We start from the raw sequence: 20619 nt of genomic DNA, 5'->3' as shown, positions 1-20619 counted from the left end.
ATTGTGAGGTTAGAGGAGAGTCCCCCAAAACCAAACTACCAATTGGGATACAGCATACATTCATCCAAGAAGGAGTAATTTAATTAATGTTATTTACTATGTACAGTATGTGTGTGTTAACATATTATTTTTTAGTACTGTGTTTACAGCAGACCCATCTTCAATGTAGTTTAAAAATGTATGTGGCCTTCACACATAACTCACAACTTTTTATTATGTACAAATACAACAAACATTTGTGTATGTTATATATTAATTTTTTTTTTTTATCCCTTCACTACAGACACTGAACAGCACCAGGAGGAGGTGGCACGGATCATGAGGGAAATATTCCTGACCCTCCTATATTTATATATTCTTTTTGGCCAACTGGAGGCCCTCATTTAATTTATTTTTATCCCCCCCCCCTTATTATGTTTGTTCAAAATAAAAGTTTATATTCTGTTAGAAATTGCCTGTGTTTTTAATAATAAATATGTTAGAGGGCTTGTAAGGGTAGGTACATACAGATGTGTAATGTAAGTTATATTTGTAATTTGAGGTGAGGGGTAATGATTGATGTGTGAATGTGTGTGTTTTTGAGTAAAATAACACATAGTGAAAATGCATGAATGTTTAATGTTGTTAGATTAAAACATCACACATAACATCAGGGTAGGTATACATGTTACACATTTTGGACAAACTAATTATGGACATAATTTAGTACATATACAGAAACACCAACATAACTTGATTTAAAAGTAACAGCAATATGGGGACACATAGATAGTGATTAAAATGCCACATTAGAACATAACAAATATACATGTAATGAGGGTTAAAATGTTGTTTTATTAGGGTCTTTATTAAGGTAGACAATTGAGTTAATAGAAAACAATAATTGAATAACAATTAGAATAATTAATTAATTGTCTGATTTGTAGTTGAAAGGCAAGATTTGCAGGTCCATATATGTGAAGGGTATGCCAGCGTGCACGGACGTACGCTCACTCTCACGAGCGGTGACATAAGCTGTTTTCTATTGAAAACAATAGGGGCCCGTCCGTGCAAGCTGGCGTACGCTCAGATAGCCGCAAGAAGTCGGTGGGAAGACGGACGAGAGACGTCCGTAAACGGTGGCGTACGCTCTGTTGTACGCCAGTTGTCGGAGTGTAAGGGCTGGGCCGTCCGTGTACGTTGGCGTACGCTCAATTGTACGCCTCCCCTTTGACGTTGTTTCTGGCCGTACGTATGCGGCTGACTTGTGGGTGGACTTAACCCCAACGGCCGCGTACGGAGAGCGTACGTTATTTTGGAACGTACGCACGTTTGGCCGCTACGATCAGAATAACCTCCTCAAACACTCTTTCCCAGTTACAGTAATCCAAAATCTATTAATGGGTGATTCCGAATCTTCTGCCGCACACCCCTTCACACCAAAACTCCTCATACTCATTTTTCCAAGAAGAAACATTCTTATATTTGTGCTCCATAGGTTATTAATCAATAATGTAATGTATTAGTCTATTGAATGTATTCTTTACAGAAGAATGATTTTTTTTTCTTCAAACTTTACCATCCACGTCAACTCTGATTTGAAATGGTAAAATGTGACGAGCGCAGCAGTAGTAGAGCGAGGCACCTTCCTCGAAGCATGGTGAGCAAAGTGTGCCACTTTAGGGTAAAAAACAGTAAACTAATTTAAAGTCCATGTGATAAAATCTACAAATTGACACCAAAAATACCACAAAAAACTCAATTTATTTTTCATATGGCAACCATTTCCTTGTGTCAACCTTGCATGTCAACATTTTGATGTCAACCTAGAAAATGTCAACCCTTCATACTATAACCCCATGAAATGCCACAGTCCGGCCAATCAGAATGATACGGTCACATGATAATATCAGAGGTACTTCTCTGCACAATGCTAGAGGTATACAGACTGTGCAATCAGAATCCAAAGTGCATATCACTGACTGAACCCCTGGTTCTCATTGGAGTATAGAGATAAGGGGACACAGCAGCATAACCATCAGAGATGACTTTTATAAATGTAATTATAGTCAGGCTCTGCCCTTCTATGCAAGCAGCCTCTAGTCTATGGAGACCACTTCCATGTAGCATTACAAATTCTTTCACATTAACCAATTGCAAACAAAGGGCCTGATGCAGAGTTGAATGCAAAATCAGCTTTATACAGATATGACCTTGTACATCTAGCCTCAATACACCCTTGAAGACAAGATGCCTGGTACGAGTGAGCTGCCAATCCTGTGCAACTCTGCAAACGTTGGGTGTCGTTTATGTCGAAAACACAACGCAATGCAGTTAGGAGACTGTGCTGATTCGTTTTATAGAAACATGGGGTTAATTGGGAGCTCTATTGAAGATGAGATGTTGCCCATAGCAACCATGCAAATTCTGTCTATTATCTTCTAGAAGGTGCTAAATAAATAAGGTTTATTCAGATCTGAGCACAGTACAGATTTGTTCTCAAAATGGGCAACACCATGTGCACTGAGGGCCTTATTCTAGTTCACTCTTTCTGACAAAATCATTCTTAGATGGACAAAACCATGTGCATTGCGGGGGGGGGGGGCAGATGTAAAATGTGCAGAGAGAGTTAGATTTGGGTGAGTTATTTTGTTTCTGTGCAGGGTAAATACTGACTGCTTTATTTTTACACTGCAATATAGATCTCACTTTGAAGTAAAACCCCACCCAAATCTAATTCTCTCTGCACAAGTTACATCTGCCCCACCTGCAGTGCACATGGTTTTGTCTATCTAAGAAGGATTTTGTCAGAAAGAGTGAACTAGAATAAGGCCCTGAGTTATTTTGTTTCTGTGCAGGGTAAATACTGGCTGCACTATTTTTACACTGCAATTTAGATTTCAGTAACACACCTCACCCAAATGTAACTCTGCAAATGTTACATCTGCCCCAAGTGCAGTGCACATGGTTTTGCCCATTTTGAGAACAAATTTGTACTGTGATAAGATCTGAATAAGGGCCAAGATGTAGACTCTGTTTGGTTGGACAACATCCCATCTTTAATAGAACTCCCATCTTAGTACAGCCTTAAGGCAATCTCAACTCTTTTTCAACCGGAGTTCTTTGTAAGGATACACATATGCTATCCCAAGCATGTTTAAACTGTTGTACTGTCTTAGCCTCTACTACCTCTGATCGGCGGCTATTCCGCTTATCCACTACCCTTTCTGTGAAGTAATATTTCCTTAAAATTCCCATGAAACTGATTCCCTCCAGTTTCAGTGCATGTCCTCGAGGTTCCGAACTTCTCAATGCTTCCCTACTGTACTTTGTTAAAACTCTTGGTATATTTGAAAGTATCTATCATGTCCCCTTTCCCTTCTCTGCTCAGAACTATGTTTGACACTGGATATATGACACTTGCAGCTTGTGTGTGGCTGAGTCTTAAGGCCCGTACACATGGGGCAATTTCAGGGCTATTTCTAAGCGATCTGACTAGATTCCCTTAAAAATATGCACACATAACATTGTGTGTATACCCCCAGCGATAGTAATGTGCGGCCCAGCGTGTCGCTATCACCTGACTAGATCTTGACTGCATGCAGTGAAAATCTAGTTAGATCGCCACTGTTCTCACAAGAGAACACTGGTCCGCACAGACTGTTCAGCACACATCGCTGGTGCATGGCATGTGTGACAGCGATGTGTGCTTAAGCACATCGCTTAGCTTGGGACACCGTCGCCCCATGTATACTGGCCTTTAATACAGAGCAGAACAGAACTTCTGTCGCTGCTATATAGTAGCACTTTATGTACAGATTTAGAGACTCAGTTGCACACAAATATTAAAGTATCATATATCACATTATGTTGCGAGGGAGAATCATTTTGGTCAAAAACAAATAAAGCTACTTGTACTAGAAGATTCTCATGTAACCTGACGTGCCAAGAAGTGCCATTTGGCGTGCCTACAGGTAAGATGAATGAGGAATATGTATATATGTTTATCTATATGTACCCTCATTGTGTGCATGGAAATAAAAATAAATGCAAAATTCGCTAGAGATGAGCTCTGGGGCCGAAGATTTGGATTTGTCACCGTGATTTGGATTTGGCTTTGTCGAGTGGCGGTGAAAAGCTTTGGATTTAAATTTTTTTTGTCCATAGAGTAATATTAACCTCAATAACATTAATTCCAGCCCTTTCCAGACAATTTTGACCACTTTACATCTCAAAATGTTGTTTTCTTTTTTTTCTTTTTTTTTTATTTGTTTATTTGCGAATCACAATACAATATAGAAATAACTCCATAACACAGAGATAATAAAGTCCACATTTCGAATGGAAAAAACAGCTGTGGTGCAACAAGAAAACAAGAACGTGATTCTTTTTTTAAGAGTTTTATAGAAAGATAAGAAGAAATTGTGAGAAACGGAAAGTGAGAAAGGGGAGAGAGAGAAACCAAGCGGTATAGAGGAAGTAGAGTGGGTATAGAGGAGAGGTGGTAAGAAAGGTAGAAAGAGAAGGAAAACGAAAGGAGAGGAAGAAGGTGGGGTGCTCGGTGGCATATGATGGTGACGGTAGTATATCAGGGGTCAGTCGGCAAGGCTCGGTATCATATACTGAGAGGGGAGGTAATCTGTTGGAGGGTAGCCCAGGGGGCCCAGACAGAATTGAATTTTGTAGAGGTATGTTTAAGGATGCTTGTCATATACTCCATGCTGTACACATGCCACAAGCGGGATATTATGGAGTGCATGGAGGGAGCCTCCGGCTTTTTCCAATCCATCGCGATCTGGCAGGTGGCCGCAGAGACCACATGACGCATCAATTTGTTTTGTGGCCTGGAGAGGGACGGGACATCCAGTGGTAGGAGAAAATATTTGGGGTCATTTGGAATGGGTGCCGGTAATAGATTTTCTATGTATTGGATAACCTCTTTCCATAGATCCGCTATCTTAGGGCATGTCCACCATATATGCATGAATGATCCTACGGCATCGCATCCTCTCCAACATCTGTCTGATACCTCGGGGTATATTTTGCTAAGTTTGGAGGGAACATAATACCACCTATAAATCAGTTTATAGGTGTTTTCTTTAATTTTGACACATATAGAATTGAGGAAGCGTTGCCCCAAATCTCCGACCATTCCTCTTCACTTAGTGAACCATTTAAATCTGTTCCCCAGGCCTTTTCAGAAGCAGGTTGCTGGGGGGTTGATTTATCAGTGAGCAACGTGTATATAAGAGAGATTAGTCCTCTAGTGGTGGACCGTCGAAGGCAAAGTGTCTCAAAGGTAGATAAGGGCCTATTGGTGATAATAGACTTCACCGTGGAGTGAAGATGTCTGAGTTGGAGGAACTGAAAGAAGTTCCTTGTAGGTACTCCTTTGTCGGCTTACATCTGAGAGAATTGGGGAAAAGTCCCGTCTTTAGTGATATCGTTAAGAAACATTATGCCTCTGTCTCTCCATGGGAGGAAAGCGGTGTTGTGCAAGCCCGGAGGAAAGGCAGGGTTATGTAGGATGGGGATAATAGGAGATGGGTTGGGTGCTAATTTATATTTTTTATTTGCGTAATCCCAAACAGATAGAGACCAAGACACTATTGTGTGAGAGGTAATTCCCTTGGGGCGCTTGAGTCTCGGGATCCAAAGGAGGGAAGAGACAGACGAGAGCCCCAATTCAGCTGCCTCAATATCCATCCAGACCTTCTTTGCCTCGGGGTTACACCATTGAACACAGTGAGCTAACTGTGCTGCTATATAATACCGTTTAAAGTCTGGGATACCCAGTCCTCCACTATGTGTGGGGCGTTGTAGCGTTTGCAGACGGATTCTGGGGTGTTTATTTGCCCAGATAAAATGGGAAGTTTGAAATCTCAGGAATTTAAACACATAGGGAGGGACAAAGATTGGGAGGGTCTGAAAAAGGTAAAGGAGTCTAGGGAGCACATTCATCTTCACCGAGTTTATGCTACCTATCCATGATATGAAGTGGGAGGACCATGCCTGTAGGTCTGTTTTAATTTGATCTAGAACCCTGGGAAAATTTGCCTGGAATAGCTGGTGCAGCTGGTGAGTTAAAAAGATACCAAGGTATTTAATTTTTCGCTTGTGCCAATTAAATGGGAAGGAGTTCTCCAGTGTTAGTTTGGTTGGCCCGGGAAGGTAAAAGTCTAGGACTTCAGTCTTGTCAGCGTTAATTTTATAGCCGGAAAATTGGGAATATAAGTCTATTTCGGTTAGTAGGGGCTGTAGGGATTGAGTTGGGTTTCCTAGAGACAACAGAACATCGTCAGCATATAATGCAATCTTATGTTCAGTCTGCCCAACCCGCACTCCTCCGATATCGGAGTTGTTTCGTATTTTTGTGGCAATGGGTTCCATTACAAGGGCAAATATTTAGGGTGAGAGTGGGCAACCCTGTCTGGTGCCATTTGCGATGCCGAAAGGTGAGGAGGTGCAGCGGTTGACTGATACAGTGGCAGATGGGGATTGATAAAGGGCTTGGATACCTTGAAGAAATTTCCCGTCAAAACCCATCCTTCTAAGGACCTGGAAGGCAAAACTCCATGAGATACGGTCAAATGCCTTCTCTGCATCCAGTGTTAGAATTAGAGATGGCAATTTCTGCTTATGTATGGAGTGTATTATGTCTAGAGCTCGTCTGGTGTTATCTGATGCTTGTCGGCCTGGGATGAAGCCCACTTGATCAGGGTGGATCAAGTGGGGAAGGTGGGTGGCAAGGCGTGTCGCTAGAATTTTAGCATAAATTTTGAGATCAACATTAAGTAGAGAAATTGGCCTGTAGTTGGCACACTTCGAGGGGCCCTTGCCTGGTTCAAAATGTTGTTTTTATTCAATTTAGACCAAGGTCTGCAGCAAGCTGGCTCATTATTAATATTTTATGCTAGGTGACAGACCCTCGGCACAAACAGAAGGTAGTTTGTTAATGTACATATCTGCCTCACAGCAGTGGGATTAATAAAAGGTGATGCAAGATGGAATTGTCTCTGGGCCCACCCACCCTTAACTTGTAAAAAATGACATGCACATTGCACACTTGAACACAAACCAGTCATTTCAGTCAGAGGGACTGCCAAACCTGTGACTGAAATGACTGGTTTGTTTGGCTCCCACAATAAAAGAAGCAATGCTCAAAATAGCGCATACAGTAATAATAATAATAATAAGAAAAATCTCAAGAAAAAAGAAGAGGCGCAAGGTGGAAATGTCCCTGGAGCTGCCCACCGACCCATAGGTTGTAAATAAGACATTGCGCACTTGAGAAACCAGTCATTTCAGCCAGAGGGTCTGCCAAACCTGTGACTGAAATGAATGGTTCGTTTGGGCCCCCACAATAAGGTACAGACTGACTGATGTCATCATTCGCCATCCTAATCTTCACTCTCATCAGTGTGTACATCCTTGAAGTCATCATCATCACCACCACACAATATCAGTTCATCACTGCTGGAATCCTCCATGGGCGATGTCTGTGTTTTGTGATGGAATTGGTGGGAAAGGTCTTCCTCGTGAAATTTGTAGTTAATTTTTATGAACATAATTTTTTCAACATTTTGAAGAAATAGCCTCCGACGACGATCACTCACAAGGTTCCCAGCAGTGCTGAACACTCTCTCCGAGTACACACTGGAGGGTGGGCAGCTTAAATAATACAAAGCCAGACCTGTACAAGGGCCCCCATATTGCCTTTTTTTCTTTCCAGTATGTGAAAGGATTCACTGACATCCTTACAATGACGCTGTCCTGAAAAATAGTCCTCCACTAACCTCTGCATGGTGACCGTATCTGATGGAGTAGTCACGCTAGAGGTGTCACTGATACTGGGCAATTCAATTTTGACTAGATGTAAAAAAAATTGTTTTTGTGGACTGCTTATCTCCCCCACTAGATGTTTTTTGAAAATGCCATTTTTTACAGGCAGATTCTTGCGAAATTAGGCTATGTCACTTTAGCTGCCAACTTGCTCACCAGGAGCTCTTTGCATATCTTAAGATCTGTGCCAGTTGGAAAGAAAGACACATAGGACTTGAACCATGGATCAAACACTTGCCAAAATGTAATGTTCCACTCTCAACATCTTGTCAACCCGTGTATCCTGCCGAAGACAAAAAAGGACTTGATCTACAAGTTCAGCATTTTTTGCGCATGGGCCTTGTTTGATCCCCTCCTTCAATTTCGCAAGTTGATTCTCCAAAAGCCTAATTAAGGGAACCACCTGGCTCAAACTAGCGGTCTCAGCACTCACTTCACAGATGGCTAATTCAAAGGGTTTCAGCACCTTGCACAGCACTGATATGAGTTTCCAATGTGCTGGGCTAAGGTACACCCCCCCTCCTCTCCCAAATAGCCAATTAATTGTGTGAAATCCACAGAATTGATGGCAGATATTGGATGCACATCCAATACTACAATACTATCAAGGAAGTCATGGCTTCAGTGATCCGCTGTGCCACTGGGTAAGAACTGACATGCTTGTTTTTGCTCGCAAAGCACTGCTGAACAGTCAGTTGTTTTTTCATGGTAGTATAATGGGTTTTCTTGGGACACTTCTGGGTTGAAGAACTACCCGCAGCAGCAGCAGCAGCAGTAACAGAAGACCTTATGATCAAGGATTCTTCTGCAGAATCCTGGAAAGGGGAGGATTCTTCTAGCACAACAGTAGTATCAGAAGAACCATCCCTGGTCATTACTGAGGATACCGAGGGTGAGGGTGTTGGTAGTGAAGATCGCAAGTGGTGGGGTCCACTAAAGAGAAGGGACACATTTGATGCTGGACTGCTACTTGATGTTAATTTTTCAGCATCAAATTTGGAACCCTCCCTATAAGCTTCCTGCAGGTGACATAATAGGGTAGATGTTCTGAGATGCTTAATGTCTTTAACTCAACTTATTTTGTTTCCACAAAGGCTACAGATAGCTTGGCAAATGTTTTCTGAATTAGTGTGAAAATAATTCCACACATAAGACGTGCATTTGTTGGTCCTATGACCAGGCATGACAATGGCAGTCTTATCATGCCCAACAGAAGGTTCCACTTGTGCCTCACTTACACACTCAACATCCTTTTTACACGCTCACGTGTCCCAGTCAGCACTGCGGGTGAGTGGGGGGTGCAGGCAGCTACGCGGGAGGATGGGGGAGCAGCAGGGAGCCAGCATAGGGTGGCGGTGGGCTCCAACGGAACGGGGCGCGTGATCGTCTTGTGCACACGCGCCCCCTTCTGGCGGCTGTCGAATGGGGATAGAATTGCCAGGAGCAGCTTCAATGTGAGCTGCTCCATCTGTATTAGTAGAATTTTGCAAAAAATATAGTAAAGCTAATATATTTATATGCAGGTGGCCTGGCTAAGTCATTGGTTAGAGAGCAAGTTAAGTGTGTGTGAGGACAAGCCTCAACTGAGGGGGAAGGGGCATGTTCCCAGGGCACTTGACTTCAGGGGGAGCAGCAGAGTAATGGAGCCATTTGCTGCAGGGACCCCCTACAACAAGTGCACCACAAGCTAATTAAAGCAACCTGCAACCACAGTGGTGTCTCCAAATATACCCACCAGCTTGGACTCTGCACAGCCGGCCGGAGTCCACACTAACCACGGTGTCTCCAACTCCCCCTTCCCCCTGGTGAGGACTCCATCAGACAGGTGCAGTCCACACACTGCAGCCGAAGATGAGACCAAGAAACAAATTTATCTCATGAACAGGTGCATGACATAATATTGGGACACTGTGGCATATAATGCAGGGGCACTGCGTGGCATAAATAGGGTACACTGCATGGAATAATGTTGGTACACTGGCATATATTGAAGACGGGGACACTGTATGACATATGGACACTGGCATATAATGCATAGCGGAGTCTCTGGTGCTCGGTAAGCTGGGATGTTCGCAGATTACTGAGTAAACCAGAATCAGAGCAACTGTACGCAATAATGGTGTGTTTGTGTGAAGCGCACGAAGGGCTTCAAATTTGTCTCTTGTCCCAGGTGACAGAAATCGCAGTTTCGGCGCTGATGAGGAAGGCCATTTGTACACAGCACACAGATCTCTCCACACGGATCGCTCAGCACACATCACAAGTGCACCATGGGTGCGCAGCGATGTGTGCTGAGCAAGCTTAAGCACGTCTCTCAGCACTGGCTCCCCCATCGCCCCATGTGTAGGGGGCTTAATTCAAGGGTGGTTAGCTGCACCTTCGATTGGTTTTTCTTTTTTGAATCTTGTTTTACAAATACCTTTACGTGTTGATATTTAAAAGCAATCACAGTATGGGAAGCGAGGCCGAACCACATCTCTGTACAGTGGATTCAGAACCTTCGATCCCGCTACTGCTAATACTTATGCAAGCAAGTATTTGGGTATTTCTACTTGTTGCCTAGCTACACTTAGCTTTACTTGAGAAATGAACACTAGTGTGGAAGCTACATATGAATGCAGCTGTTATAAGATAATACTTATATTTTATGTGTGGTATAATTATTATAACTACAGATATCAGACTTAAATGGCCACAGCTTCCTCCACTTAATGGTTTCTCATTTTATGCATTTCCCTATTTTGGCTTTGTTCGTCACGGTGCACCTATGCTTGTTAAGCCAACTACATATTGTAAGTGTTTACACTTCATTGTGGAATCAGGCAACCAAATTCCTGTAGTCTGAATAAAAATATGGTATCCTGCAGATTGTCAATTGTAGTCTAACTTGCGGATCATAGCAAATTTCAGTGAGAGAATAGGAGCTAAAATTGAATAAAAAAGCCAACTAGGGAAAGACAAGCATTTGGCTCAATTCTGTAGCCTGTAACCACATGGCTGCATCAGTGGCGTAACTATAAATTTTGCTCCCCCCAGCCAAAAAAGTTTCTTAAACATTACGTCACACATCATAATGCCTCTTGCACTATATGCCACATGCCGTCATTAAACTTACACTCCACAAATCTAAATGCACCTTACACTATGGCCGGATTTCATGCCGCCCGAGTTCAGTGCAGTGCGAGATATCCGATGAATTCTGATGTTTTTTAAAGGGGAATTAACTTACAAGGCATGGTTTTGCCTTGTAAATTAATTCCCCTTTAAAAAAAACCCGTCAGAATTCAGCGGACATCTCGCACTACACTGAACTCGGGCGAGATGTCCGCTGTCGACGAAGTGGCACTGCCGCCAGAAAAAGGGTGTGACCTCAATGAGAGGGGGAAAGGCTTATTGGGAATAATGCTCCCACAAGCCATGCCTCCCGTTTTCATCACTATGGAGGCATGCTAAGCACTCTGTGAGCTTCTGGCATGCCCCCAGCCTCTCAGACAGATGCTAACGCATGGACACGCAGACGCCGACAAACAGACAGATACTGACAAATGGACAGATCCTAAAACACGGGCGCTGACAAGTTGATACATGGACGCCGACACAGACACATATGTTGACACATGGACACTGAAAGACGCCTACACACAGGGATACGCTGACACACGGACTGCACATAGAGACACTGATGCTGACAGACGCTGACATCTAGAGACATAACACAGACACCCAGACACTGACACAAATATGCTGACATGTGATGACACAGGCACTGAATGCTTTGCATCCCACTGTAGAAAACCAGGTTTTGAAAGAGTTAACCTTATTGTTGTGTTCAGCTCCTGTGCTTAAGCCTGTAGAAGGGGAGGGCTCTGTAACCGGAGTGCAAAGTGCAGGGGAAGAGAAGGCAGCCGCTGGAGCAGGACAGTCAAGAACAGAAAGCAGGGAGAGGGACGATGCTGCAGCTGCCCAGCCTGCGCGGAGGTACGGAGGTTGTGTGTACTGTGTACACAGAAACAGTTCCGAACTTCCTGCCTGTAATGCTGCTGCTGCTGGGAGGAAGGGGGGGAGAGAGACGGAGTGAGACAGGACGGACCTCAGCTCAGCTCTGCAGGTTAGAGTGAGAGGCTTCCGGCGCCCACGCAGCCCCCGCTCCTCCAAGCAGTGGCGGGGGCTGCCTTACACAAGCTACGCCACTGGGCTGCATTAAGAGCGGTCTTTATAAGACCCCTGGTAGTGCTGAAACATTGGACCTTATTCTGGTTAACTCGCAAAGCTGCAAATTTCACAGCTTTGCGAGTCCACCAAACACTGCCCGCACTGCTAGAAGCGAACGGGACAGTGAACAAGCAGTTTGCAGTTCTCGCTTGCACCATGCATCTGCACATGCGCGAATGCTAAACATCGCTCCCCTGTGCGAACACGTGGAGTGGAATACTTCAGGACCGTACCAAAGAATCCGCTATAAGCCTTTAAATCTATTTATTCAATGTGAGTCTTGGTAAGCCCCATCGAAATATTCCACCCCTTCTTTAATAGAAGTATACTTCATCACACAATAAGACACATACAACAAATTTTATTTATTGTTGTTTATTATATTTTTTTCATATTTGATTAACATCACCTGAGATTCTTCACTACAATTGGACACTATAAACTTTGAGAGAGACCACACCTCACCAAAAGGACACTATTTCACAGTTATAAGTAGCCATGGTATAACCCTCCGACAGTTGGGAATCAGACGGTTGTTCCTACACCATTGGAATGAATCCTGACTATCAGGAGTCAGACAGGGGGCAAATGCATTCAAGCCCCTTGTGGTCTCGGTAGCGAGCATCATGGACCCCCACAAAGGACACTAGCCCAGGGATTGTGACTGTCGGAGAAACAACCGTCGATATCCTGACCGTCGATGAGTCATACAACCTTCCCCCCCCCCCCCCCCCCCCCCACCTCATCTTTCCTTTTTATATTGCGGGGAAGATCCCCCTCCAATTTTTATTCTTTATTCAACCAGCGCTGCTGGTAGTAATGTGCTTCCAAATGAACCAGTGGCTGTAGAATGGAGTCACAATAAGGGGCCTGGAATGGCAGGGACAAGGATATTTACTGTGCTACATTCACTGTGCATATATTGTATTAATATGACCATTTTAAGAAATGGTTTTAAAGGGGTGCCATCCACACAAGTTATACATCAGGAGATACCATATTGAGAATGAAAAATAACTAAATAGAGCATCTTCTTTGTTGTCATTTTAACAGTGCTTTATTCTTATACTAAAATAATACTAATGTATTACAGTTTGCTTTTATAAGTCTACTTATAGGAATATACAATGTTATATATTAACCACGTTTCAAAGTGAAGGGTATTGGACATCACAACACTGTAATTTGGAAGGACAGCCAGCCAGGACCCCCGCGATGCTGACCAACATGCTGGGGGCAAGCCCAGCACCCATGAAATTTGCTGGGCTGCCCCCAGCCTCCGTGCACCACCAGCTTCGTTCTGTGATGTGAATTGATGCCGTCCACCTCCTCCCAGCCTCCACTGCTGTCTGCATAGTACCACAGAAAAAAGCAGAAGCTGTACACGGACCCTGCAGAACCTCCGGACTGACCGCAGGACACTGCATTCCAGAGGTATGGGCTCCCCTATTGGTGGAAACTGGTCCCCGAGGCAGATGACCCAGGTTACCCATTTACACAGCCCCTGACTCTGGGGATGCCCTTGTCCAACCCTGAGCATTTGCCAGGTCAAACACCCGGGAACAGGACCCAGTTTATTTTATTTTTTTACCCCATTTACACCAAGACCATTCTGTAGCTCTGATGTAGAACACCATATTCTATCATCACCCACTTAAAAACTGAGGAAACATGGAGGACCAAGAGATTCGGCAAGAATTCAAATGAACCTTAAAAACCAACTTGAATGGATTCCAATATTTATTATACACATTCAGCATGAGATCTCAGAAACTACATTGTGGTATGAGGTATCTTGCTAGAAATGTGTCACTTACAAATTCACAATTGTCACTGTTGTCTCTGTTAAGCAGGTCTGTTGCTTTTGGGGATTTTGCTTTGCCTGCCTGAGGCCAGTGAAACAAAATATCACATTTCCCACCATTTAATCTATTTAAGTGAACAGGATAGCAACCCCTTCCCCCCATACAATTACCAGCAGTAAACTTCTGCAGGTACTTTGATACCACAGGAAAATGTACTAAGATGGGAGTTCTAATTCAGATGGGCAACCAATCAGATACTGTTATCTTCTAGAAGGCGTTAAATAAATAAGTAGATTCTAATTGGTTGCCCATAGCAACATCCCATCTGAAATAGAACTCCCATGTTAGTAAATTTTAACCCTTAATGTCTTAATAAAGATCAGGAATTGCTGCAAGTATGATGAGTGGCATAGAAAAATTGAATAACTCTATCTGATAAGGGCAAGTAATAATTTGGTTACTGTAAATGCAAAAGATAGTACAGTTCCTGGGTACTCCGTCTTACCTTGTTTCCAATATCTGTTGCCTCAGGGTCTTGATGTATTCAAAGCTGTCAAAGCAACAAATGTCATAGACGAGGATATAAGCATGTGCACTTCTGAGCCCCCGGCAGCACGAATCTGCCCACTCCTGTAACATACAACATGTCAACTTAAATCTTATAATGCAGCTGTATGGCATACCCCAGCTAGCCAAACACATAAAAAAGATGACCAAAATAATGCAGTAGGATGTGAGCCTTTCTATACCATAACACACATACTTAAAGGAAAAGATAAGCAAAGAATGACATTGCCTGAGAAATACACTGGATCTTAACATTATTGGGCCTGATTATGAAGGAAATGGCAAGTTTTTGCATACAAAACACTTGTAGATGTCGATTTTTACAATTTTGAGTAGTTCTGTCTTATGCGTACTGAACTTGGCCAGATCGGTCTTTCCATGAAATAAGGTATTCTGGATGGAAACTGGGCAGTGACAATGGGCCTCACTCTTTCTGACAAAATCCTTCTTAGATGGACAAAACCATCTAAGAACTAACATCTGCAGGTGGGGCAGATGTAACTTGTGCAGAGAGAATTAGATTTGGGTGGGGTTTTACTTCAAAGTGAGATCTATATTGCAGTGTCAAAATAAATCAGCCAGTATTTACCCTGCACAGAAACAAAATAACTCACCCAAATCTAATTATCTCTGCACATTTTACATCTGCCCCCCTGCAGTGCACATGGTTTTGTCCATCTAAGAAGGATTTTGTCAGAAAGAGTGAACTAGAATAAGGTCCAATGTGAGCACACATACTGTAACTGCTCTGACTTACGGGAGTGATATACAGTGCTATGTGAGTCATATATATGGGAAAGGCAAACCGGTTTCAGTAAAATGAATAGGTGACATGGCTTTCTGCTCACAATTGCACAAACCCCTGCACTACCCAGACTAGGAATCAGCTATATTATTTTTAAAGTAAAGCCAATATGAAATGTTACTTTGTGAATCATTCATTCTATAGATGCATAGATCAGGGGTTCCCAATATTTTTTGAATCATGGCACCCTAGAGTATCAGAAGTTTTTCACTGCACCCCTAGGCCAAATTTTTTTTTATACAATTAAGTAGATTGTGTTTATATGTGATACTTACAGTAGGTTCATTTATGTAGTAAAGGGCACTATTTCCTTCTGTGTGTACACATATTTTATGATAGGCAGCCACCAGCACTGGTTTTGTCCATAAATAATTGACCATAAATAGTTGAATTGGTCCAGGACCACCAACAAACGGCACCCCTCCTAAGTGTCCCGAGGCACCACAGGGAGCCACGGCACACAGTTTGGGAACCACTGGCATAGATCATTGTAGTATGTCATCCTAACAGTCTGTTACTGTAGGTAAAATATATGTTAAGTAGTATTTTGGACCAATCATGCGCCAGATCACTAGCTGTTGTGTGGGCCATGACAGGGTAAGCCTCCCCATACCCATGCCTCCCTTACTTGTGGGATGTGCCAACCTCGTGTGTTACATCCATCTAGCCATCCAACTGGAACCCTCTACAGCACAGATGCAGCAATAAGCCCATAAGGCTCTATAGGGTAATGCCGGACTTCCAAATACTCATCCCAGAGTACAAAAATATACTAATCAATTAAATGGCTACATTTCTAGTAATAAAAAAGAGATATATTCTAGTAGTACAGTTTCAAATAAAATAGAACACATGTCCTTATTCAGAGTTGTATGCAATTGTGATTTTTCTAGGCGGCTTTTCATGTTAGCATGTAAAACTGCAGCCGGGAAATTACATAAGACTGAAGCCATCACAATTCTATGGCTACTCAGAGTGGATGCAGCATATACATGCCCTGAAAATAGTTATGACACATCTACTGTACATTTTTGCCGTCACTCCCCTAAACAATCAGGTCCCTTCAAACACTCTGCAATGAAATCTCCACTTTGAGCGGACTCACAGTCTGCCAATAATCGCTCAGTTGCAAAAATATTTGCATATCTGAAGCAGGCCCAAAGCCTGCATTGTATTATACTTCCTTCTCTCCATTTATACTTAGGTGCAGTCTGTTCTGGATTTAAGAACTGCACCATATTCTGTAAAAATGTTTAACACAACAGTTATTTAAAAAAAAAAAAATGATTTCCCTTTTCTAGCCATTCACTGCCTCATGTGCCCACTATGGATTGGTAACACCACTGCCTCATGAAGTGCCCACTATGGATTGGTAACACCACTGCCTCATGAAGTGCCCACTATGGAACACAACCTTTACAGTCTGTGACATACCAGTGTGCCTATCAAGACATTGAGGCAAGCCAGCCCTGCCCCATACACTGTGACTGACTGCAATAGAAGTGGGTGCACAGTGCAGCATTCTGGGCCTGATTCCAAGTTATGCACAATTTAGGGGAACCTCGCAGATTCATGATTATTAAAGATCTGCATTTACACAAGGTCCGTTCTGCACATGTGCAAAATGGGCTTGTGATGTCTCCTGTAGTTCCCCTCTATTCTGCTGCATTGAGGGAGTAGAGCAGGCATGTTCAAACTGTGGCCCTCCAGCTGTTGTGAAACTACCACTCCCAGCATGCCTTGCCATTGTTTTAGCATTCCATAACAGCAAAATGGTGGCAATGCATGATGGGACTTGTAGTTTCACAACAGCTGGAGAGCCGTAGTTTGGACATGCCTGGAGTAGAGGGAAATGAGGCGGTAGAGGGAAAACTGTGTTCCTATAAATGGGGAACAAGCCACCCCAGACTTCCTGGCCTTGCAGCCCATGCTTCTTTGTGAAAGTTGCTTGCATGCAGCATTGAATTTTCATCCATCACTGCAAACGTGAGAAGAAAACAAGGCCTATGGCTACCATCAATGGCAGTAAACCATCTGAAACTGGTGGCAAAAAACCTCTGGCCACTGACAGCCAAGCTAAGTACATTATTAGTTCTTCAGTGCAGTTCACTTTCTCCATATATGCTTTTATTTTTGAAAGGGCACCCGGATAAGTTGTTTATTGGTAATAGGACATTTGGGCTTTATATTATACAGTAGATAGCTCTTTGTGGACTTATTGATTGTAAACTTTGTGGATCATACCGTAAAGTCTGGTGCTGGTTTTTCCGACAGGATTTCAAACCCCTTTTGGATGAGGATATAGATATATATATATATGTCCGAGGTGCGGCACTCAGGGCTATTTGAAAAAACAGGCGACACTAGAGTAGATGATCAACGTTTCAATTTCATTGTCGAAATTTTCATCAGGGTGAAATGAATGATTTTGCCAATGAAATTGAAACGTTGATAATCTACTCTAGTGTCACCTGTTTTTTAATATAGCCGTGAGTGCCGCACCTCAGACCCATATAGTACTCACTTTCTGTGAGGGCACCGGCTGAAGTTACCGTTATTGCTGGGAGTGCCATTCCCCACCACATATATATATATATATATATATATATATATATATATATATGTTAAAGAATGGCACACACAATCTTGCAACACAATATCTTGCTGGGGTGCAGATCCCAGGCTCCTGATCCCAATCGGGGAAGGCCATATACAGTACTTTAGAATAAAAGAGCACTCACCAGGCTTTTGTAGCAGATGAAATAAAAACACTCTTTAATCCAACATCAGTAAAAGATAACCGATAGATCTGCTCTCACAGTCACTTCGTGTACATCTTGACAAAGGGTCACCGATGTTGGATTAAAGAGTGTTTTTATTTCATCTACTACAAAAGCCTGAGTGCTCTCTTATTCTAAAGTTATATATATATATATATTTACAGTTTCTTATATAGTGCAGCAGATTCCATTGCGCCTTACAATAGTAGACAGTGATAAAACAAACTGGGTAACAACAGACAGACTTGGAGGTAGGAGAGCCCTGCTGCAAACTCACAATATAATATATATATATATATATATATATATATATATATATATATATATATATATATATATGTGTACCATTGATACTGCAAAACCTGTATTTGTAGGGAGTATTGTATTGTATAAGAAGTGCATAGTCTCTAGCGTCTTCTCTAAACCTCTCCAGGTAGTCAGCAAGCAACATCTGTGTCAAATCTATACTTAAAGTATTTCTTCATATTTTAACTGCTGTAGGAATTCTCCTACTTCATTCTTTTCTTCCCTCACTCCTCCTGTCACTATATCCCACGCACTCCTCCTTAACAGGGATGCTGATGAGGGAAAGGGTCATCCCTTCTGCCTGAGGGTTTGCAGCACACACATCTCAGCGTGGGAAGTTGCAGAGGGATAGAAAAAAAACGGGGGAAGTAGCTTCAAAGAGTGTGAAGCGACATGCCTGTGGCGGGATTCCCCCTGCCTGAATCTGCAAATGTTATGTAACCACTCAGATCACCGGCACGCTAGCTGAAGAAAATATTGCAAGGGGTGGGAGAAGAAAGAACGTGAATGCAGATAACTTATAGTAATGTGAGAATAGGCCAGGCAGGGAAATGTGATGCGTGTGCATACTGTACATACAATGCCTTTACTCCTTGCAGCTGGAAATGTTTCGCATGCCTCAGTTTGGAAGGAACGGAAGGAATTTCTGAAAGAATGGCATGTGATTACAACCTCCATTTAGGGAAGGATCTACTATGTATTTATCTACTAGCTGATGCGTCTATTATTTAGCCCTCGATTTCCTTTTTTTCTTTATACGTAAAATGTTTAAAATCAAATAATTCCCCCAACTATAAATATAATCACTCTCTTTTCATTAGTAAGCAAAGAAAAAGGTGGATGTTACGTACAGTAGTGCCGAATTACTGGAAAAAAATGTATGTAGGAAGTCCTAACTGATTATTATTATTCTGGCAAAGATAAAAAAAAGTATAAAATACTATCTATCAAAATAAAAGGAACATAGATCATGGATTGATCAGCAGACTGTTATGTTAATTTTAACTATTATTACAATGTGAATGAATATTTGATGCTACAAACCATTTGCCATATAAAACTGGCTGAGGTCTGGATAAGCATGATGCCATATAAGAGCCCTATATTTTGGAACAATTAGTTAGAAGCAAGTTTAAAGGTCCATAAACACTGGGCGATTATGGAGGGGGGGGGGGGGGGTGGAAGGCTTAGCATAGCTCTGCCCTCCACAAAGCCACTCATCTGCTGGTAATAACACTAGTTGAGCGGCTTTCCCGGTGATGATGTAGGAGCGCGCAACGAGGTAATTGTGGGGCACCCCCTTTTGCTAGGACGGTGAGTGTGTCCTTCCCATGCGAATGGACAAAGGGCGTTCCTGTGTGGGAGCGCCCATTGCTCTGCCAGGTTAAATGGTGGTGGGTCCCGCACAATGCAGGTTATGCAGGTAGGAGGCACTGGTGAGCCCCTCCTTCGTTTTTGGATAAGATCAAGTTGACTGGGCTGGCATTGGTAGCTCCTTTCTCTCTGCCATCCTCCAAATTTAATTTAAAGCTTAGTTTTAAAACGTAGCCTAAAATTGCAACTCAAATTTAGTTGAAAGTTTAAACATGGTCACCAATCAATCAATAAATGCTTGTTGACCTTTTGAAATCTAGCACTTGGTTGTCCCGTGTATTTATTTATCTACCGTATTTGTCTTTATTTCGTGTCGGTGTGATTTATTTTAGGTTAGCTTAAGTTAAGGTACAGGTCAGTCACAAGTTATGGGCGCATTATAGAAATCAAAAATGCTTATGTGAACTAGTAATACTTGGATAGGACATATTCTCTATGTGATCAGATTGAAGAGTTTTGAAACTAACTAGTTTGACAGCAACTTCTTAATTTAAGCTAGATGTGTCCAATAAGCTTCAAATAAATATCCTGATTTTCAGTTCACATAACTAAACTCACTTGTAGGGTGTTGACTGGAAAAGAAGATATAGGAGGAAAGTCCATGATCTGAAGTTCGTGGACATGGCCATTCATTACAACAGCTGGTAGGAAGACACGACGAGCCTTGGTGGGGACACAGGTCTCGTTGAACTCGTTGTACATGAACTGGCGCACAATGGCACTTTTCCCCACTCCTTGGGCCCCAAGAACCGCAATCTTGAAGGTCGTCACCATGCCTCCCTGGGCCGGTGTTGGGCGATTCCCTCACACGGTCCGTGGAGTTGGCAGGATGGTCCCGCTGCGGCATATTCCAGAGGCTGCAGGATCAGCCACATTCAGGAAGCATCTCCTTGCAGAGTAGGAGGCTGTATAAGGATAACAGAGAATACCTAAATTAGACAATATGATT

General features: G+C 42.7%; 1 protein-coding gene across 1 annotated transcript in view; it reads right to left on the bottom strand.

Moving 5' to 3' along the window:
- RASL10B (RAS like family 10 member B) overlaps positions 1-20619 on the bottom strand; it is a 140608-nt gene that overhangs the window by 14045 nt on the left and 105944 nt on the right. The window contains exons 3-4 of the mRNA XM_083173908.1: positions 20229-20575; positions 14344-14468 (exon numbers count right to left, since the gene is read on the bottom strand). Of these exons, the coding sequence (XP_083030034.1) occupies positions 14344-14468; positions 20229-20444 (341 nt within the window). The 5' untranslated portion in view covers positions 20445-20575. The remainder of the gene's footprint in view (positions 1-14343; positions 14469-20228; positions 20576-20619) is intronic.

Source organism: Crinia signifera, chromosome 2, assembly GCF_055691185.1.
Source record: "Crinia signifera chromosome 2, ASM5569118v1, whole genome shotgun sequence".
Lineage (NCBI taxonomy): Eukaryota > Metazoa > Chordata > Amphibia > Anura > Myobatrachidae > Crinia > Crinia signifera.
This window is presented reverse-complemented; position numbering and strand designations above follow the sequence as displayed.